The sequence below is a fragment of the Monodon monoceros genome, unplaced genomic scaffold (genome assembly GCF_005190385.1).
Source record: "Monodon monoceros isolate NGI ecotype Baffin Bay Population unplaced genomic scaffold, NGI_Narwhal_1 Super_Scaffold_18, whole genome shotgun sequence".
Classification (NCBI taxonomy): domain Eukaryota; kingdom Metazoa; phylum Chordata; class Mammalia; order Artiodactyla; family Monodontidae; genus Monodon; species Monodon monoceros.
Window position 1 is genome coordinate 133,491,354 of NW_021703774.1, and position 18,787 is coordinate 133,510,140.

The window sequence follows — 18,787 nt, forward strand, 5'->3', positions numbered from 1 at the left end:
GGGGCCAATGTGATGTCAGAAAGTTAACAGAGTTGGGATTTGGGGGTCCTTAGGTAGTAAGCAAGAGTTTAAGCTATATTGGAAAGCTTTGAAGAAGCCAAATTGAAGGATTTTAAACTGGGATGTACGTGATCAGATTCATGTTTTCAGTCAGATTTGTCTAACAGCTGGGTAAATGGTAGATTAGAGGGGCCTAGAGTGGAGGCAGGGGGACCAGAAAGAAGTCATTTTAAGCAAAAAGTAAGGAAGACTCAAAGGCAGTGGCAATGGCATGAAGAAGGGGCAGGCTCATGGGCTTTTAAGAATTAAGGTAAGCAGGATGTGATGACTGACTAGTTGTGGGCCCAGAAAAGTGGGGCATGCTTTTAACCAGAATGTCCCCTTGGCCACCTCCCAACCCATCCTCATTCAACTTGCTTCATACCCTCAACACTGACCTCCCACCAATGGATGATGTATGATAGATGACAGTATGTGTAACTTTTATTTCCCATAGCAAGAAAAATAAAATCCAAATGTTAGTGATAGAAGGGGCCTTGGAGATCACCCAGGCAATTCCTTGAGTAGATAAATGATTGAACTCAGAAGGGAATGACTTTCCTACGGTACCTCTGAAAATCAGTGATAGGCACCCGGTCACTCTTTATCGAATCATCTATTTAATTCCCCACATAGAACTTATCTCTAATATTTTCAGGTGTATTTGCTTATTTTTTGTCTCTCCCTGACATTAGAATGTGATATATAAAAGCAGAGCCCTTGACTGTTTAAAACAGTGTTTTGCCCATATAGTAAATACTTAATGAGCGTTTGCTGAAAGAGGGATGAGCTAGGTATAATCAGGTTTAGTTCCTCCTGAACCAGCGATCTTTACCCAGGACCTTGGTTTGAAGGTTATCAATCCTTAATTCTGTTTCCTGCTGGGGTTTTTCCTAATCATTCCTATGGAGACTAAAATCTATCACAGTAACATTGTAGTTCACGTGGCTTCATACAGTGAAGAGCTAAAAATTATCATTATTGTATTCCTTCAAAAATATTAACCACTGATTACCTTGCACCTATTAGGATGGTTACTATAAAAAAAAAACAACAAGAAAATAACAAGTATTGCAAAGATGTGGGAAAATTGGAACTCATGTGCCAATTAGGAATGTAAAATGGTGCAGCTACTGTGGAAAACAGTATGGTGATTCCTCAAAAAATTAAAAATAGCTTTACCATATGATCCAGCAACTACATTTCTGGGCATATAATCAAAAGAATTGAAAGCAGGGTTTCAAAGAGATATTTGGACACCTATGTTCATAGCAGCATTATTCACAGTAACTAAAAGGCAGAAGCAACCCAAATGTTCATTGATGAATGAATAGATAAACAAAATGTGTTATATACATGCAATAGAATATTATTTGACCTTATAAAGGAAGAAAATGTTGCAGTATGCTATAGCATGTGTGAACCTTAAGGACAATATGCTAAGTGAAATAAGTCAGTCACAACAAGACAAGTACCTATGATTCCATTTACATGAGGTACCTGGGGTAGTCAAGTTCGTAGATACAGAAAGTAGAATGATGGTTGCCAGGGTCTGGAGGGAGGGGGAATGGGTAGCTGTTGTTTAATGAATATAGTGCTTCAGTTTTGCAAGATGGAAGAGTCCTGGACATTCACAACAATGTGAGTGTACTTAACACTACTATACTGTACGCTTAAAAATGGCTATGGTGGCACATTTAAAGTTAGGTGTATTTTACCACAATTTAAAAAATATTAACCACTGAGGTATGTACATCTGTCATCTCATGTGACCCTTGCAATAACCCTGAACTGTTAGTAGCATCGTCCCATTTTACAGTGAGGAACATAAGGCTCAGAGAAGCAAAGTGAACTGTCCAAGACATGTGACTAGAAAATGGCAAAGCTGAGCCTCACACTTAGATCTCCAAGTTCCATGCCCAGTGCTGGCTTCTACCACATCAGGGGAAAGGAAGGTCAATGGAATCAACTTGACTGCTGGTTGAAATGTAAGAAATTAACCCTGGGCAATTTGTGAGGAAAGCTATAAATGTGTGTATGGTGTGTGTGTGTGTGTGTGTGTGTGTGTGTGTGTGTGTGTGTGTGTGTGTATGTGAGAGAGAGAGAGAGAGAGGAGGAAAGAGAGAAGAGCATGCACGCAAGCTCCCAGACACCTGCTTCATATTTCCTGTTCAACTTTTCTCCCTTCCTAAATCTTCAGAGGGCAGTGTGAGTCAACTAATCTACAGTGTGAGTCAACTGTAAGCACAGTGAGAAAACGTCACCCCACAGTCATTTCTTCAGCAGGCAAAATCAGAAGTCACTAGCATGGAGGTTGTCTGTATACATGAAATTAAGACCTTTAAGATGATCAAGAGAAGATGGTGGCTCTTACTTTGGAAATGGCTCTATTAGATGTCCTCCCGCGCTCTATCTCCTCCCCCTCCAACCTCCTCTGAAGATGGAAAATGACAAACGCACTTACAAAAGTAAATTAAATCTCGTGAGAGAAAGGGGGAAACTGGGAAGAGCACAGAGCAGGAGTCAAGCCTAATCCTACCTATGTAGTAGACCACCAACTCACTGTATAATCCCAGGCGTGTCCCTTCCTCTGCCCAAAGGGCTGCGCTTCTATTACTACCCCCATTTTCATATACTGAATTTGAGCTGAGTTTAGAAAGTGGAACACAGTCTCCCAAGGGGAGTCAAAAATACAAGAGCATCATCTCGTCTCTTATGAGTAGCTTTTATTTACTATGTGTCAGGCACTGTGATGGACACTTTACATATGGCACCCCTCATCCTTCTGCCACTTGCAAGTTATTTCTATGATGAGACTGCACTGATGATACCAAGTTTCCCAAAGTATTTTTCTAGATGATAAAAGAGCAGAGTCTGAATTTGAACACAGACCTGTCTAGTTCCAAAGATTGCTCTTTTTTCCACCCTATGGTGTTAAGTTCAACAGCCAAGTTATGAGGAGCTGTGGAAGCAATGTGGAGTCAGGGAGGAGTTAGCTCTATGTGTCAGCCACAGGGGGAATGTTGATGGAGAAGGTGGGCGTTACTGTTGGAAGAAAGCAGTTGACAAGTATACGGGGGATGCACTTGGGGGAAGCAAGAACACATGAGAGAAGTCAGGGTGGTGGGGAGTATAAAGTTACAGGAAAACTGTAAATTATCCTGTTTGGTTTAAGTGTGATTATGCTGACCTATGGCTGGAGATCATAATTCTGCCCTCTTTAAGATCAGAATTCCACAACTTTTGCCAATGTTCTTGAATGTCACGAGAGGGGTTTATTTGCATAGGCAGCAGAGAGCCACCAAAAGTTTATATCAAGGGATTTATCAGTAATTGTTGGTACTATCTCTTTTACAAGCGTTCTTTATATGTTGTGAAGAAATTAAACATACCCGAAGTGTTTCAGAGAGCACACAATTGTTTTCACTCTGCCTCACATAGACAATAGCATTACTGGCTGGTATGACTCAATAGATAAGTGATGGCATTACACCAGCACCTACAGCCTCTTAGCAGGCACAGTGAAGTCAGCTAATCATGCTGCTTTCTTCCTAGAGTAACAAGACATTACGGTTTTCTTTTATGCTCTAGGAAGTGTTAAGAAACTTCAAGGAAATTCGAGCCAAATTTCAAAAGCTTGATGCGCCATCTCTTCCAGGACCTGTTAAATTCCCAGAAGGTGTTTCTCAAAAGGGTGACACTGGAAGCAGACAGTCCCCAAAGACTTTGGCCAGTGGGAAACACCCCTCTTCCAACCACAATGAGCCCCTACCCAGTTGTGCCAGTGGTGACTCCCAGGCTCTTAAACCCCAGAAAGTGAAGTTGGCTCAGAAGAGCGAGACTCAGAAATGTTCTAATTCCCTGGAACCTCCTGGGAATTCTTCTGGTTCTTCAGTAAATTCACAGAAGGCTTCTCTGCTGTTAGATGTGAATCAGTCAAATGCTGAGATAACCAATAAGAAAAAAGTAATGGTGAACAACAGCTTCAGAAACAAGCTCTGGAACTGGGAGGTTTTATCTCAGAAAAGTAAGATGTCATCAGTCTTTATCCCTGCCAGTTGTGGAAGCAGGGCCTTTCATCTGGAAGAGCAGAAAAGCATGGGGCTTACTCCAGAGGAGCCCAGGAAAAAGATGGAAAGAAAAGGAGCCCAGACCCTTCCTTCCCAGAGGCGCTTGATGTCCCAAAGAAGATTGTGTGCCACCTCTGAAGATCCCACTGTTCGACTTTCTCAACATAGCAGGAGGAGCCCAGCAAACCCCAGTCCTGAGAAGAGCCCGGCAGGGAGCACCTGCCACCCTGTCTATGATGGTGAGCTCACCAGCCAGGCCCCAGGTGAGAAATCGAATCCCCACAGGCCTGGGGGGAAGGGGCACTGTGTTTCTAATTTAGAGCTTGCTGGCTTGGGATGGTCACATACGTGAGCTGGGCAATGTTTGCTTCAAACTCCAGCACAGGTATTCTAGGCCCATTTGCTAGGTTATAATTTCAGGTTTGGGTAAAGTGATTAATCTCCTGGAATTATACGGAGACACAGTTGGGGCAAACTTGGATTTGAATCTTAGCTCTACTTCTTACAAGATGCATGAAATTGGACAGTCTGCTTAACTTCATAAAGCCTGGTCTGCTCTCCTATCAATCGATCCATCACCAATCTTCCTTGTCTTGGTAAATAGCCTGGTTGCTCAGGCCAAAAATCTAGGAGTCATGCTCTATTCCTGTCTCCCCATCATTCTTTGCAACTAATCCATCAGCAAGCTCTTGGTTCTATCATCAAACTATGTTCTGAATCCCTCTACTTGCTTCCATTTCTGCCTTCTGCCCATGTCTACACCACCATGGACCATCTCTTGTCTGGACCTGCTTTCACACTCTTGCCCTCTTATATTGTACTCTCCTCCTCGCAGGCACAGTGATCCTCTAAAGCATAAATCCAATCATGTCACTCCCCAGCTCATTTCAACCACAGCCATATTACAGTGGCTCATATGATTTGCTCCTTGACTACCTCTCTTACCCTCTCCTCTCTCACCACATTGGCCTTCTTGCTATTCCTTAGATACACCAAACTATTTCTACCCCAGGACCTTTGCACCTGCAGATCCCTCTTCTGGAACATGTTTCCCCTAGGACTTTGATGTCTCACTCCCTCACTTCATCAACGTCTCAGCTCAATGTCACCTGCTGTGAGTGGACCTTGTAGATCGCTCTATCTAAAATAGCCACCCCACCGCCAGCATTCTTTATCTTCCTACATTGCTTTGGTTTCCACCGCCAGCATTCTTTATCTTCCTACATTGCTTTGGTTTTCTTCGTATCACTTATCCCTATCTGGTATATTATTATGTATTTGTTTGTTTATCTGAGTAAAATATAAGTTAAATGAGGATAAAAACTCTCTTCTTTACCACTGTATCCCCAGAACCTAGAAGAACAAGGCCAATTTCAGTGGCTCCTCAAGAGAGTATTTTCCGAATGATTGAATGCACGGATGGATGGATGGATGGATCTCCTGCTTATAATCTTAAATGGTTTCTCTTTGCACTCAGAATAGCATCTAAACTACTTACTGACTTCATAGCTCTGCTTCTTTTGGTCCCTGCTTATGTCTCTGACTTACCTCCTGCTCTCTTCCCTGGTTCACTAGCCCACAGATAGCACCCTGAATTTCTTGCTGTTCCTTAAACAGACTTTGTTATGACTCAGGACCTTTGCAATTGCTGTTCCCTCTTCCTAGACAACTCTTTTCTTTGATCTTTGTATAATTGCCTTTAGATCTAAGTTCAAATGACACTTTCCCAGATAAGCCCTCTCTAGCCAGAGATCTCCATCTAAAGACCACTACCTCACCACCAAGAGTTCACATTCTTTCATATCATCATTATTTCCTTTATAGCACTAATAGATTGCTATGATTTTCTTTTTTGGGTTGTTTTTATTGAAGTATAGTTGATTTACAATGTTGTATTAGTTTCAGGTGTACAGCAGAATGATTCAGTTATACATATATATGTGTTTCTATTCTTTTTTAGATTCTTTTCCCTTATAGCTTATTACAAAATATTGAGTAGAGTTCCCTGTGCTATACAGTAGGTCCTTGTTGGTTATCTATTTTGTGTATAGTGGTGTGTATATATGAATCCCAAACTCCTAGTTTGTCCCCCCCGCTTCCCACCGCCCGTCTGTGACTTTCTTATCTGTTTATTTGTTTACATGTTTATCGTCAGTCTCCTCCTATTAGAATGAAAATTCCTGAGGGCAGAACTCTATGTGTTCTTGCTCTTAACTCTAGCCGCAGCCCCTAAAACAATGCTTGGAATATAGTAAATAGTTATTGATGAAGGGATGGAAACGAAGAGAGGATGAGTGGGAGGAAGGAGAGATGGGAGGAAAGAGAGGGCTAGATAACCTACCTGATGGAGCTGTCGGGAGGATTAGGGGGAAGCTATGTAAACTGCTTGACGCAGTGCCTGGTAAAGATTAGGAGCTCAGCTAGTAAGTGATCATCCACTTTCACCGTCTTCTCCCTAAGTTGATAAAGACTAAAATCTCTGACATTGCGGCTTATAATTCAAGCCTTAGAAGGATGAAACTCTGGCCCTGACTACGTAACCCCTGCTGGTAGGGCTAGAAGGAAGCCCCGCTCCCGCCTGCAAAAGATAGCAGGGCTTTGAGGAGGTCGCACTGAGGTACTTGTGAAACACTAGCCAACTTCTCTAGTTTTTGCCATGTAGTCAACCACTGTATTATGTAAACCAAAAAAAAATCAAGGCACTTGAATGATATAAGATTTGGGGCTATTTTCAGTGTAAGAGGCAGATACAGTGTTTATATATAATGTTGAAATTTCTGTTGGTTGGCTTATCAGTGCAGAAAGACAAAATACGTGAACTTGGGACTGTCCTGGAAAATTCTAGGACACAAAATCCACAGGTGCCCAGGTACCACAAAGCCAGCCTTGAAGCCTGTTCTAGGCATTGAGCCCCGGCAATCATTGACGAATTGTTACTCCGCTTCATGGCTCCCGTGTTAGTTGCCCGTCATCAGTGCCTGAAGAATCCTTTCAGGGAATAATCATTGTCCATTTCCCCTGATGCAGGCCCTGTGCTTGGTGCTGGGGGGAGGTCACTGGGGCCTAGTCCCTGCCCTCGAGGAGCCTACATTCAGTGGGAAGATAGACCGGCTCTTTTAATATGCCACCACACTGATGGAGAAGTGGTAACAATGTGCTAGGGGATACAGAAAAAAGAGTGGTTGATTCTGAGTTTGTTTTCTGGTAGAAATCAAGAAAGACCTCCTAAAGGAGGTGTCATTGGAGCAGGGCCTTAAAGAATGAGTCAGAGTTCGCCAAGGGAGAAGTGAGGGAACAGCATTCCAGAACCAGGAGGAATGGCATGAACAAAATCTTGGATATATGAGAGCTATTTAAGGCTTCTAAAGTTAAATCTGGAATGCTGTTCCAGATATAGAGATATATATATATATATATGGCTCATTTTGCTGTACAAACACAACTTTGTAAATCAACTGTACTTCAATTTAAAAAGTAAATTAAAAAAAATAGACACTATAAAAAAAATCAAATCTGGAAAACGGAGAAGCCAGTGGTTGTGAGTGAAAGATGTTAGGACTTAAGGTTGGGGAAGGAGGGTGGTAAAGTGTGATAAGAAAAGAAATGTAGATTGAGGCTGTGTGGTGTTTAAATGCCAGAGTATGGAGTGAGTGGACGGCAGCTGAGGAAACTGGGCTTCATCCTCTGGGCAGCTGGATGGTGGCAAGATCGGGTTTGAACAGGGAACCCTATCTAAAAAAAAAAAAAAAAAAGTGACTATATGTGTATGTATAACTGATTCACTTTGCTGTACACTTGAAACTAACACAACATCGATTGTAAATCAACTATACTTCAAGAAAAATTATGTATTTATTTTCTTTATTTTGGGGGCTGTATCAGGTCTTCGTTGCGGCGTGAGGGCTTCTCCCTCGTTGTGGTGTGTGGGCTTCTGTCTAGTCGTGGTGCACAGGGTTTTTCTCTCTCTAGTTGTGGCGTGTGGGCTCTGTAGTTGGCGGCACGCTGGCTGTCTCGTTGGGGCGCGCAAGCTCAGTAGTTGTGACGCGTGGGCCTAGCTGCCACGCAGCGTGTGGGATCTTAGTTCCCCGACCAGGGATTGAACCTGCGTTCCCTGCATTGTAAGGCGGACTCTTCACCACTGGACCACCAGGGATGTCCCTTCAATAAAAATTTTAAAAACAAAAAACAAAAACAAAAAAAGATCAGGTTTGCATTTTGATCAGGACACTCTGTCTGCTGGGTGGAGAATAGATGGGAAGGGAGTGAGGCTGAGGCCAGCCATGAAATGGAAGTATTAACCTACATTTTGGACTGTTTATGCTCAGAGGACCAGCCAGATGTCAGTCATCCACAACTTCCCAACACCAAGCCACTGCCTTCCGTCAAGTCCCTGGGTCCTCCTCCCGCAAAGCCACCGAGGCCCCCGTTTGTGAACCTCCAGGCCTTCCAGAGGCAGGCAGCTGCTCTTCCCAAGACCCACAGGGAAGGTAAGGAAATGCGCAGGGCCTCGTGCACAGCCAGCCAACAGAAGTCATGGCTCCCGTGGCCAGATCCCCGTCACCTCCCCCTCTGCATTGACTCCCAGGGGACAGTGCCAGACTGCTTTTCTGTGGGGCTGGACATCCATCACTGCTTATTCTCACGTAGAGGCTGTGGCAGCTCGCCTGTGAAATGACAAATCTGTGGGAATTGGCCCCTTATCGCTCCTGGGCCAGCCTGCTTCCCCTGAGAGCACTGCATTTGATCACTGGGAATCTGTCCAAGAGGAAGAAAACAAAAAGTAGCTGAGGAGGGAGGCAGGGAGCCTTTGTTTTCCTACAAAGCCCATGTTGTCAACACAACCAAGTGCAGTAGGAGAGGGGGAGGAAGTGAAGAGAGGAAAGTCAGTGTGAACTTGACCTGGGATCATGCTGGGAGTCCCTTGGGCCTCTGTGATCTGCCTTCAGGAATGAATTGAAGGGCCCCTACCCCTGCCCCCATTTGTCCTTTCCGAGACCTGCAGCGTCCTTGGCAGCCATCCTTCTGTGCTCTTGTGTGTTTTCCTCTACTATGTAAAGGGAACCACCCTCTCACCCCTCTTTTCCCCCCACTGCAGCCTGATCCTGTTGACACTGGAAACACCTTCGCTTACATTTGCTCTAGTGAAACACAAGGTGAACATACACTTTGGGGTGATGCGTAGTGCTGTGCTAGCATTTGTCTTACTGTGGCCACGAGTGCCTGTGGATGGTACACTAAAAGAGCTAATTCTTCGTTCATTTATTCTTAGTTTGTTGTCTGTTCATTAGACTGCTTTGGGCAAACTTTGGGTGAAATTTCTTTAACTCAGTGATTCTCAAACTTCAGCATGCATCAGAGTTAGCTAGAGGACTTGTTAAAACACAGCTTACTGGGCCCAACCCCGGAGTTCTGATTCAGTTGGTCTTGGTTTGGGGCCTGAGAATTTACCTTTTGAACAAGTTCACGGCGAGATGCTGATGTTGCTGGTCCAGGGACCACACTCTGAGAACCACTGCTATAAGCCATCTGAAGTCTTATCCTAAAAGAAAATCCTATAGCGAGAAATCAAGCTCTGCTAAGTATACTTTGATAATATGGCCACCTCCATATCAAAGAAGGCTCAGTATGACTTTTATAAACATTAAATAATTCAGGCCTCAAACCGTCTCTCTGAAAGAGAAGAAGGTTGTCAGAGAACAGAGAACATAAGACTAAGATTTTGGGAATAAAATGGGCTTTGTCAATCCCAGCTCTCCCCTCGCTAGCTATGTAAGTCTGGGCACAGTACTCACTGAGCCTCATTGTCATTATCTATAAAATGGGGATGATAATAACACTCGATGATCGTGAGGAGAAATGAGATGAGGCCTGGGGAGACTTTGAACAGTGCTTGGCACACCAGTAATGCTCAATAAAGGCACTGTTATCATTAACTCAAACACACACTGAGCAGCTATACTCTCTTTGCCAGGCTCCATGATAGAAACAAGAGATTAAGAGGTAAACCCCACAGGGGCTTACCTGGAGGTAAGCCCCTCCAGGGCTCAATACAGGGGATTGCACTCATAAATAAACACCATAAAGTGTAGGTGAACACTGCATGCAGGACTGATGGTCCCTGGATGCCAGGGGGAGGGGCGGCTTGGGGCACAGGTAAGCTGCCCTTCTACATTTTGTCTCTGGGTGGGGGGAGGAGGTGGCGGGGTGTGGTCATTGCACAAACAATTCACTTAAACAGGCTGCCACTGAAACCCCTCTTTTTCACGCTGCCTCTTGCTCTTGCAGCAGCTGGGGAGGAAGGCGACCTGCCTCCAGAGAGGTGAGTACCTGTTTTTCAATTGTGTAGGAGCGTAGCCCATCAAGGAGGCTGCTTAGCCTGCCCAAAAGCAGGCAGTAAGCACACGCCAGGCGTCTGTATTTCTCAGAAGAGTTGCAGGAAGAGCAGATTTATAAGCACCAAACTGCAACTTTGGATTAAATGAGAGATTAAATAAACTGCATTTAAAAACCAGGCTGGCGTTAAGTTGCAAAGATGGTCATCTGAGGTCCTTTTACTTATGATACAGTTGGGTTCAGTAAATTGAAACATCAGCCTCTGTAGTAGTAAATCAGATTAGAGGCCACAGAGTGCTGTGGGCAGCCGGTGTGATGTTAGGAATCGGTAATGGGACAAAGGACCTTCTGGTTTTGGTGCACTCATTGTGAGACTTTGGCCATGAAGTGTCAGTGCATTAATCACTCAGCCATATACTATCTGTTGAGCCCTCTGCTGTGTCATGCATCAAGCTGGCTACTGTATACAGATGTTCTCACTTCCTCTTCTCAAGAATGCTGTGAAGTTGCTGCCCCTGTCCTCATTTTACAGCTAAAGATAGTTGGCCTCAGAGAGTTTGTCACTTGCAGAGGCATGATTCCAACCCAGGTGTGCCCAAACTGTTTTTTTAACTGAGATATAATTGATATATAACACTGTATAAGTTTGAGGTGCACAGTGTATTGGTTCAAGACACTTATATATTACAATATTGTTACTACGGTAGTATTAGCTAACACCTTTATCACCTTGCATAATTATTTCTTTTTTGTGCTGCAAGCAGTTAAAAATCTAGTCTCTCAACAGCTTTGAGTTTATAATATAGCATTATTTTTTTTACTATAATCCCTATGTTGTACATTGAATCTCCAGAACTTATTTATCTACAGGTTGCAAGTTTGTACTCTTAAACAACATCTCCAATTTCTCCATTCCCCAGCCCTTGGTAACCACCATTCTATTTTCTGCTTTTACAAGTTCTGTTTTTTTTTTAAGATTCCACATATAAGTGATATCATGTAGTATTTGTCTTTCTCTGTCTGACTTATCTTACTTAGCATAATGCCTTCAGGGCTCATCCATGTCTTTGCAGATGGCAAGATGGCCTTCTTTTTCAAGGTTGAATAATATTCCATATATAAATGTGTGCATATATATATATCTCTCACATTTATAATATTACATTCATATATCTATAACATTATCTATTGCATTTACACATTTATATATATAATACATAGATTATATATATATATATGTATATATCTCATATCTTCTCTACCTATTCATCTGTGGACACTTAGGTGTCCATCCATATCTTGGCTATTGTGACTAATGCCACAATGAACGTGGGAGCTCAGGTATTTCTTTGAGATCCTATTTTTGTTTCCTTCAGGTGTATACCAAGGTATAGGATTTCTGGATCATATGGCAGTTCAATTTTTAAGTTTTCAAGGAAGCACCATACTGTTTTCCATAGTGGCTGTACTAACCGGTATGCCCAAACTATTTTGACTATACAGACTCCTTCACAAAGATGCTCCTGTTCTCAAGAAGGTCAGTCTTAGAAGGAGAACTAAACATAAAAATAAATAATCATACTACTTATTCATTCATTAAATGTTTATAATAGTAGAATGTGTTGCATTTTGTAATAGAGAAAGGTATAAGTTTCAGAGGTTGCAAAAATGCAGAGGGATCATTTTTCCTTGGGAGGGTCAGGCAAGTCTTTATAGAAAACATATGAGTTGTCTATTGCTACAGTAATACTGCATAATACCAACAGAACATCAACAGTATACAAAGTGACTGTGGGTTCGGCTGATCTGGGCTGGGCTCAGCTGGTGTGGCTCACATGTTGAAGACTATCTAGACAGTTTTGCTGATACTGAGTCAGAGTGGAAGGGCATTGAAGCTTTACATGGCAGTGGGCAGGGATCCATGAAGGGGTGAAGAATAGGGGCATTAACTCAATCAACCTAACAGTAAAGAGGAAACATTTGAAATAAGTATTGAGGATAAACATCTGTTGGAAAACATGGGAAGGTACACTATAGGCAGAGGCAGGAAGTGTGGAGTAACAAGTCTTCTTTTGGAAACTAGAACTACTTGAGTTAGAGTATAGAAAGTATAGTAAGGAATGGAAAGAAATGGGAGGGAGACAGGAACCAAATCATGGAGGATCTTGTACACTAAGGACTTGATACGATGCTCTTGTTCAACAAGGAACAGACCGAATGATGCTAGAAAAGATTCATGTGCTCTAGGAACTCCTGGTTCAGTTGTCTGTTTGAAAGAGTTCAAGGATGGCATGAGGTAGGTCAGTGGAACCGCCTTCTATGTGCATTTATATGAAAGAGGGAAAAAAATTTAGAAGGCTTGGGAGATGATTTGCACTATTTACTCAATGAACATGGGCCTCAGTATCACAGTTTGAGGGGACAATGTAATTCTGCTGTGCTCTGAGTCAGTCTTAATTCCCTCTTGCCTCAGATACTGTGAGCACCTCAGTATGGTTATGAGTGTGATTTGGCACACTCGTAAGCTAGTGTTCAGCTAGATATGCATTTTCCCTACAGCTTGGCTCTAAACTAAGCTGACTCCTTCTCTGGCACTTTAATCATCCATTTCAACATGGGGGGCAAACTTGCTGTGATAGGCAAGTATTGGGAAACTGTAGTCAGCCTCTAACGTGACACCCTCTTCCTAAGGGATTTGCAAGGACAGTTTCGCTATTCTGTCCTTTCACACTGACTTTAGAACCCTAACCTCATCTAAAATGAGACTCACTATACTTCGGTTATGATATGGGCCATACTGCTATACGAGTGAAAGACAAGAGCTGAAGAGGCACCAGAATACTTAGGCGTGGCTTCGTAGAAGGAAAAACACCTTGAGATGTATCCTGTGTGCTAGGTCAGGATTAGGTAGGCTTACTTATTTGTTCCCTTTTGTGTGACTGTAAGATAGGTGAGGGCAGGGTTTTGTCCCCAGAAATAACCACATTCTTGACTGGTAGTTGGTAGGTGGATGGATGGATGGACAGATGGATGGACTAAAGGACAGAGCAATGGATGGTCAGTATAGAGCTAGAACATGATTGAAAGCAAGGTGGTAGTAATAAAAAAGAGGATATAAACAGACAAAAGAAGTATGCTGATGTGGAAAAGTAAGAGATGACATTAGATCCTGAAATACATTAAGTGCCATGCTAAGGATTTTGAATTTTATCTTGTCAATGATAAGAAATTAGTTTGAACAAGTAAATGCCATGATGCTAAGCAGCCTTAGGTACAACTTCTATGGAAATTGGCGCTTGTTTGGGAAGAACATCTTCCATGTTCATGGTATTAATTTTCAATAAAGATATTAGATTAGAAATAGAATATGTCAGATCTTATTACTGGAAGGAGACATGGCAATTATCTAATGCAGCCAGGCCATTACAGCATAATGTTAACAAAAATCTGGGCTTTTCATCTAAGCCTTACCATTTAACACCTATGTAGTACTGGACAAATGCCTTAACCTCTGTAAACCTCAGTTTCTACTTATGTAAAATGGGATATTGATAGATCCTAACTCATGCCATTGTGGTGTTGGTTAAATGAAGTAATGATTGTAAAGTGTTTAGCACATTACCTAGCATCTAGAGAGTGCTCAATACCGTTTACTTGGCTGTTATACAACCTCCCACCAAAGGCAAGAATTCATGCTCAGAACCTTAGTCTCTTCAAAAATCCTTTGATGGGGAGCTCATTGCCTGGAGAGTCCAGTGTTTTTCTTTGTTGGGCCAGATTTTATCCACTGAACATATATTTATTGAGCATCTACTATATGCCAAACCCTCTTATATACATTGAGAATACAGCAGTGTATAAAATATCTTACATGTACCCACACACACATTTGTTCGTTTGTTTATTCAAAAGTCCTTCAAGTTGGGCTGGAAAAAGAAATGACATCCTTACTCTAGATTCCCAACCATCCCTCCAAGATCTATTCATTGGTATAATAGATGTTGTCTTTACTTCTTCTTTACATGACAGTTTTTAAAACATCTAAGGACTACTTTCTTCTCTAATCTCAAACTCATTGTTTTCAACTATTATTCATAAAACGAGAGTCTTTGTGTTTTCACTGTATTTCTATGGATATATTTTGTAATCCTCTTGTTAGGAACTCAGTGCATTTAGAATAGCCATTTTTACTTCTGAGACTCTCTATATTGTGTATTAAATATAAACAGCATTGTGTAAAGGAGCAAGTACAGGTCTGGAGTCAGATTAGCATGGGTTCAACCACTCACTCTATTTTACACAAGTCATTCAACAGCTCAGAGTTTTGACATGCGCGTCTGTAAAGTGAACATAGTAATATTTACTTCATTGATGGTCACAAAGACTAAATGAGATAAATTATATAAAGCATGGAGTACACAGAAGATGATCAATGAGTCTTTGTTTCTTCAACTCTTGGCCTCTCCATTTCTTCTTATCTCTGGAATATTAATATTGCATTAATGAATTGACTCTGTGGAGTTTATCCTTTGTCATCACTCTTTCGTGCAAACCAAGCTGGTTGGCATGCCTCTTGAATAAGCAGCTCCTATTTGTGTTTGTGAGCAAACCAGGGTAGTCCCAGGGCAGCAAGCAGCCCTGGGTCTATGTCAGTACTTAGCAGAGTTGGCTAATATTTTATTCATTAGCTATCAATATGGGTTTTCTCCTATTAAGAAGAGTCAGAGGGTAGTCCTGAGTCAGGAAATCTCTGACTTAGACACTAAGGCAGGGAGAGGCTATTTATTTCAGGAGCAGAAAAGATTCAGACAGTACACTGTTTCTTGCGCGAGGGTCTGTGTGTGGATCTCAGGATTCCACCATATTCTCTTCTGGACTTTTAATTTTGTATTTTCATTTTGATGATCATCTTTAAAAGATAATATAAGCCTATTTTCAATCTTCTGGATGGCCTCCTTCAACCTAATACTTTGGGACATACTTTTGTGTTTGGTTTTTGATATTTCTTCCCCATGCAGAGTGGGAAACACAATCATCTTCTAGGGCTGAGCAGATTATGTGACTATGTCGAGGACCTGTATTAGACAACTGGGAAGAATAGAACCTGGGGAATAAATGCCTTTACTAAAGCATTCAAGTAAAATAATGATGATAACAGAGAAATGACATGGTGGCCAAATAAGATGAAGCTGTAGTCCTTATTTGAATAGTGGTAAGTGCTATAAAGAAAAAAAAAATTATACAAGTTTTAAAGGTTACACTCCACTTACAGTTGTTACAAAATATTGACTATATTCCCTTTTTTGTACAACACATTCTTGTAGCTTATCTTACACCCGATAGTTTGTACCTCCCACTTCCCCACCCATATGTTGCCCCCCCAAATGGTAACCACTAGTTTGTTTTCTATCTCTGTGAGTCTGCTTCTATAAAGAAAAAAATTTAAAGCATATTAGGATAATAACAGGGGGTTGGGAGTGAAATAAAGGAGGTGTAGGATGATCAAGAAAAGCCTACCTGAGGTAGTGACTTTTGGGCTGAGACCTGAATGATGAGGACCCAGTTATGGAAGGTCTAGAAGATGTTCCAGGAGAGGGAACAGCTGGGGCGAATTCTCAAGAACCGCCCTCTACACATTTCAAGAACCGGAACGGTAGGGAGCACAGCTAAAACACAGTGCTCTAGGGGAATGGCGGTGGTGGTTCTTGGGAGCCGTGGAACGAGTTTGGATTTTGCTCTAAATGCATTGGGAAGCCAGAGGAGAGTTTTTAAGCCAGGCAGTGACATGAGCTGACATTTATTTTGTAAAGATCAATCTGGATGCTGTCTAAATACTAAATTTAGTGGAGAAGCAGGTGGAAATAGGCAGACAGCCTAGGAAGCCATTGTGACAGTGAAACAATGACAATAACATTAAAAATAACAATCAACACTGATATGGTGTCTGTTCTAAGTATATAAATGATTCCATTTGTGACAATCTTTAAGAAGTAGATGAAGCTATTCTATATTTTGTAGATGAGAAAACTGAGTCACAGAGAGGTTAAATAACTTGACACAGACAAGGGGGTAGAAATGGAGATAAAGAAATGAATGGATTCAAGTTATGTTTTAAAGGAAAGCCAGCAATTGCTTGATCAGCTGTGGGGAGTGAGATGGGAGGGAAAGAGAGGAATCTAGAACCTGTAGGTGATGTGTTGTTTCCATCCCTGTTGATTTTTAACAATGTGCTTGGCACATCACCAGTGCTCAGCACAAGATGGAACTTTCCTAAAAGCTGTTGGGGATTGGCTTCTATTTAACAAAACAAGCATGTCTTTGTACTGTATGCATGTAACACTAGAACTTCTGAAGGCTACTTTTTAAATCGTTTGTAACTACAGGGCTGTTTCATGAATGGCTGCATTTTAGGTGGTTAATACTAGTATAGATCTGCTCCCAATGACCAACAGCAAAGTAGGCTCCTCATAATGATATCTGGAATGTGAAAGTTGGCCCCAAGATCCCAGTGTGTTAAACGGAGTCACTGTGGGGCAAAAATAAAGAGAAGGACTTTTTTTTTTTTTTAAGCCTGTGCCTTTATTAATTTTTAGATCCAGAACACTCAGGTGGCCTCAGCTCAAGCCACTTCAATAACTTCTTATTATCCCTTTTTAATTGGACTTTAGGGACATACCAAGGCCACTGTTCAGTCTGCCTTTCACAAGGGCAAGGGTGGTGGGAACAGTGGATTTATTTAGGCTCTCTCTCTTCTTTCATGTTTTTAAGTTTTCCTCCTTTTAAAAAAAATCACCTAAAGATTCTACTTATTCAGCACTTTTTATAGACAAAGCCTTGTGCCCTATGTTTATGTCCCACTTTCATTTTAAAACTCCCAACTGCTACCACCCCATGAAGTAAGTGGTTAGTGGACTCTCTAACCATAGAGTCAGGTTAAGGAATCCAGGAAGATGCAACTGGATCAGCAGTGCCGGGGTCTGACCTGGTCAGCCTGACTCCAGAGCACAGCCTCCCAGCCGCCTTACTGGATTCGCATGGGACTCTTACCTGTGACAAAAGGGGGCAAGGTTTAAGAGACTCCTGGCCTCCTTGTTTTCTGTTTGGTAATTGACAAATATTTACAGCATCTCATGTGTGGCATAGCTGTGGATTCACCCCTCACGCTGTCCTCATTGCCTATTGTCCAGTTCTTTCTAATTAAAAATGAGTTTGTGAATAAAATGGAAATAAAATTATATATAAAAGAAACAGACTTGTGGCCTTAAGATTTCACTTTCTCTTTGCAGAAAGATCTGTGTGAGGGAGGCTGGCTACAGTGGAAAGTGTTTAGAGTCAAGCGGTGCCTTCTCTCTTTGGTAGCATTCAGTTGATAAGGAAAAGGTCATGATTTAGGAAGAAATCAGACAATCACGGGTTGTAGACTTGGAGCCTTTTTTTGTACATAGGTATATTCAGAAAACTTGAGTGAAAACTAATCTTTGGGTTCTGGGCATTGCTCAGCCCTTTATGTATACCTGTTAGACTCATTTGAACCCCATAACCATTTTAAGAGGGCAAAACTAACATTCCCATCTTGTAGAGGAGAAACCATGGGCTCAGAGATATTTCATGACTTGACCTAAAGTATAAGATAATACAGAGCTTATCCAGGTTGTGAACTCAGAACTGTGTGTTTATAAATATTTTCAACCACAGTGTCCTGTGTCAAAAGTTTTTCAACTTGAGGGATTTTGGGACATTTCTGTTAGACTGTAAACTCAGTGAGGGAATGGATCATGTCTTTTTCACCTTTGTTTCCCCAGGAAGTAGACATGCAAGTAATAATTATGTACTAACTAAGTAGGTGATGGACCAATGGAGTGACAGATAAACAGACTGATGGGGAGAAGGATGGACAGATAGAATGAATTACCCTCTATGGACTTTGATATAACTAAACATTCCAAGAGTCTATCTGCATATTTTGCATTGATCGTACATGCAACATCATATCCTTCTAATTTAAACAAAGCCGAATGGTGAGGATGATCTGACCTCTTCATTTGCCCTTGTGTATCATGTAAGGGTTCCTGCCATATGAAGATGTGGATTTACATGAAATCCTCTCTTTTCTCTTCTCCTTTTTAGTCTAGCATCCAGCAAGTGACACTCCGCCAACAAGCTTGTCCTTATTATTTTAGCCCTCTCTCCTCTCTTCCCTCTCTTCTGCGGACCCATTACACTCTGAATTAACTATTGATATTTATTTAATCAAACTAATCATTGAGAACGTCACCTCCATTTTACATTTAGAATAAAATTTTAAAATCCCAAACTCTTTACAAGGGCCAAGAAGGTCCCGTCAT

At 41.7% G+C, this 18,787-nt stretch overlaps 1 protein-coding gene across 1 annotated transcript in view; it reads left to right on the plus strand.

Annotated features, from left to right (window-relative positions):
- Positions 1-3,621: 3,621 nt before the first annotated feature.
- The window catches only part of FYB2 (FYN binding protein 2), an 86,738-nt gene continuing 71,572 nt past the window's right edge, over positions 3,622-18,787 (plus strand). The window contains 3 exon segments of the mRNA XM_029231088.1: positions 3,622-4,372; positions 8,435-8,596; positions 10,395-10,428. Of these exon segments, the coding sequence (XP_029086921.1) occupies positions 3,622-4,372; positions 8,435-8,596; positions 10,395-10,428 (947 nt within the window).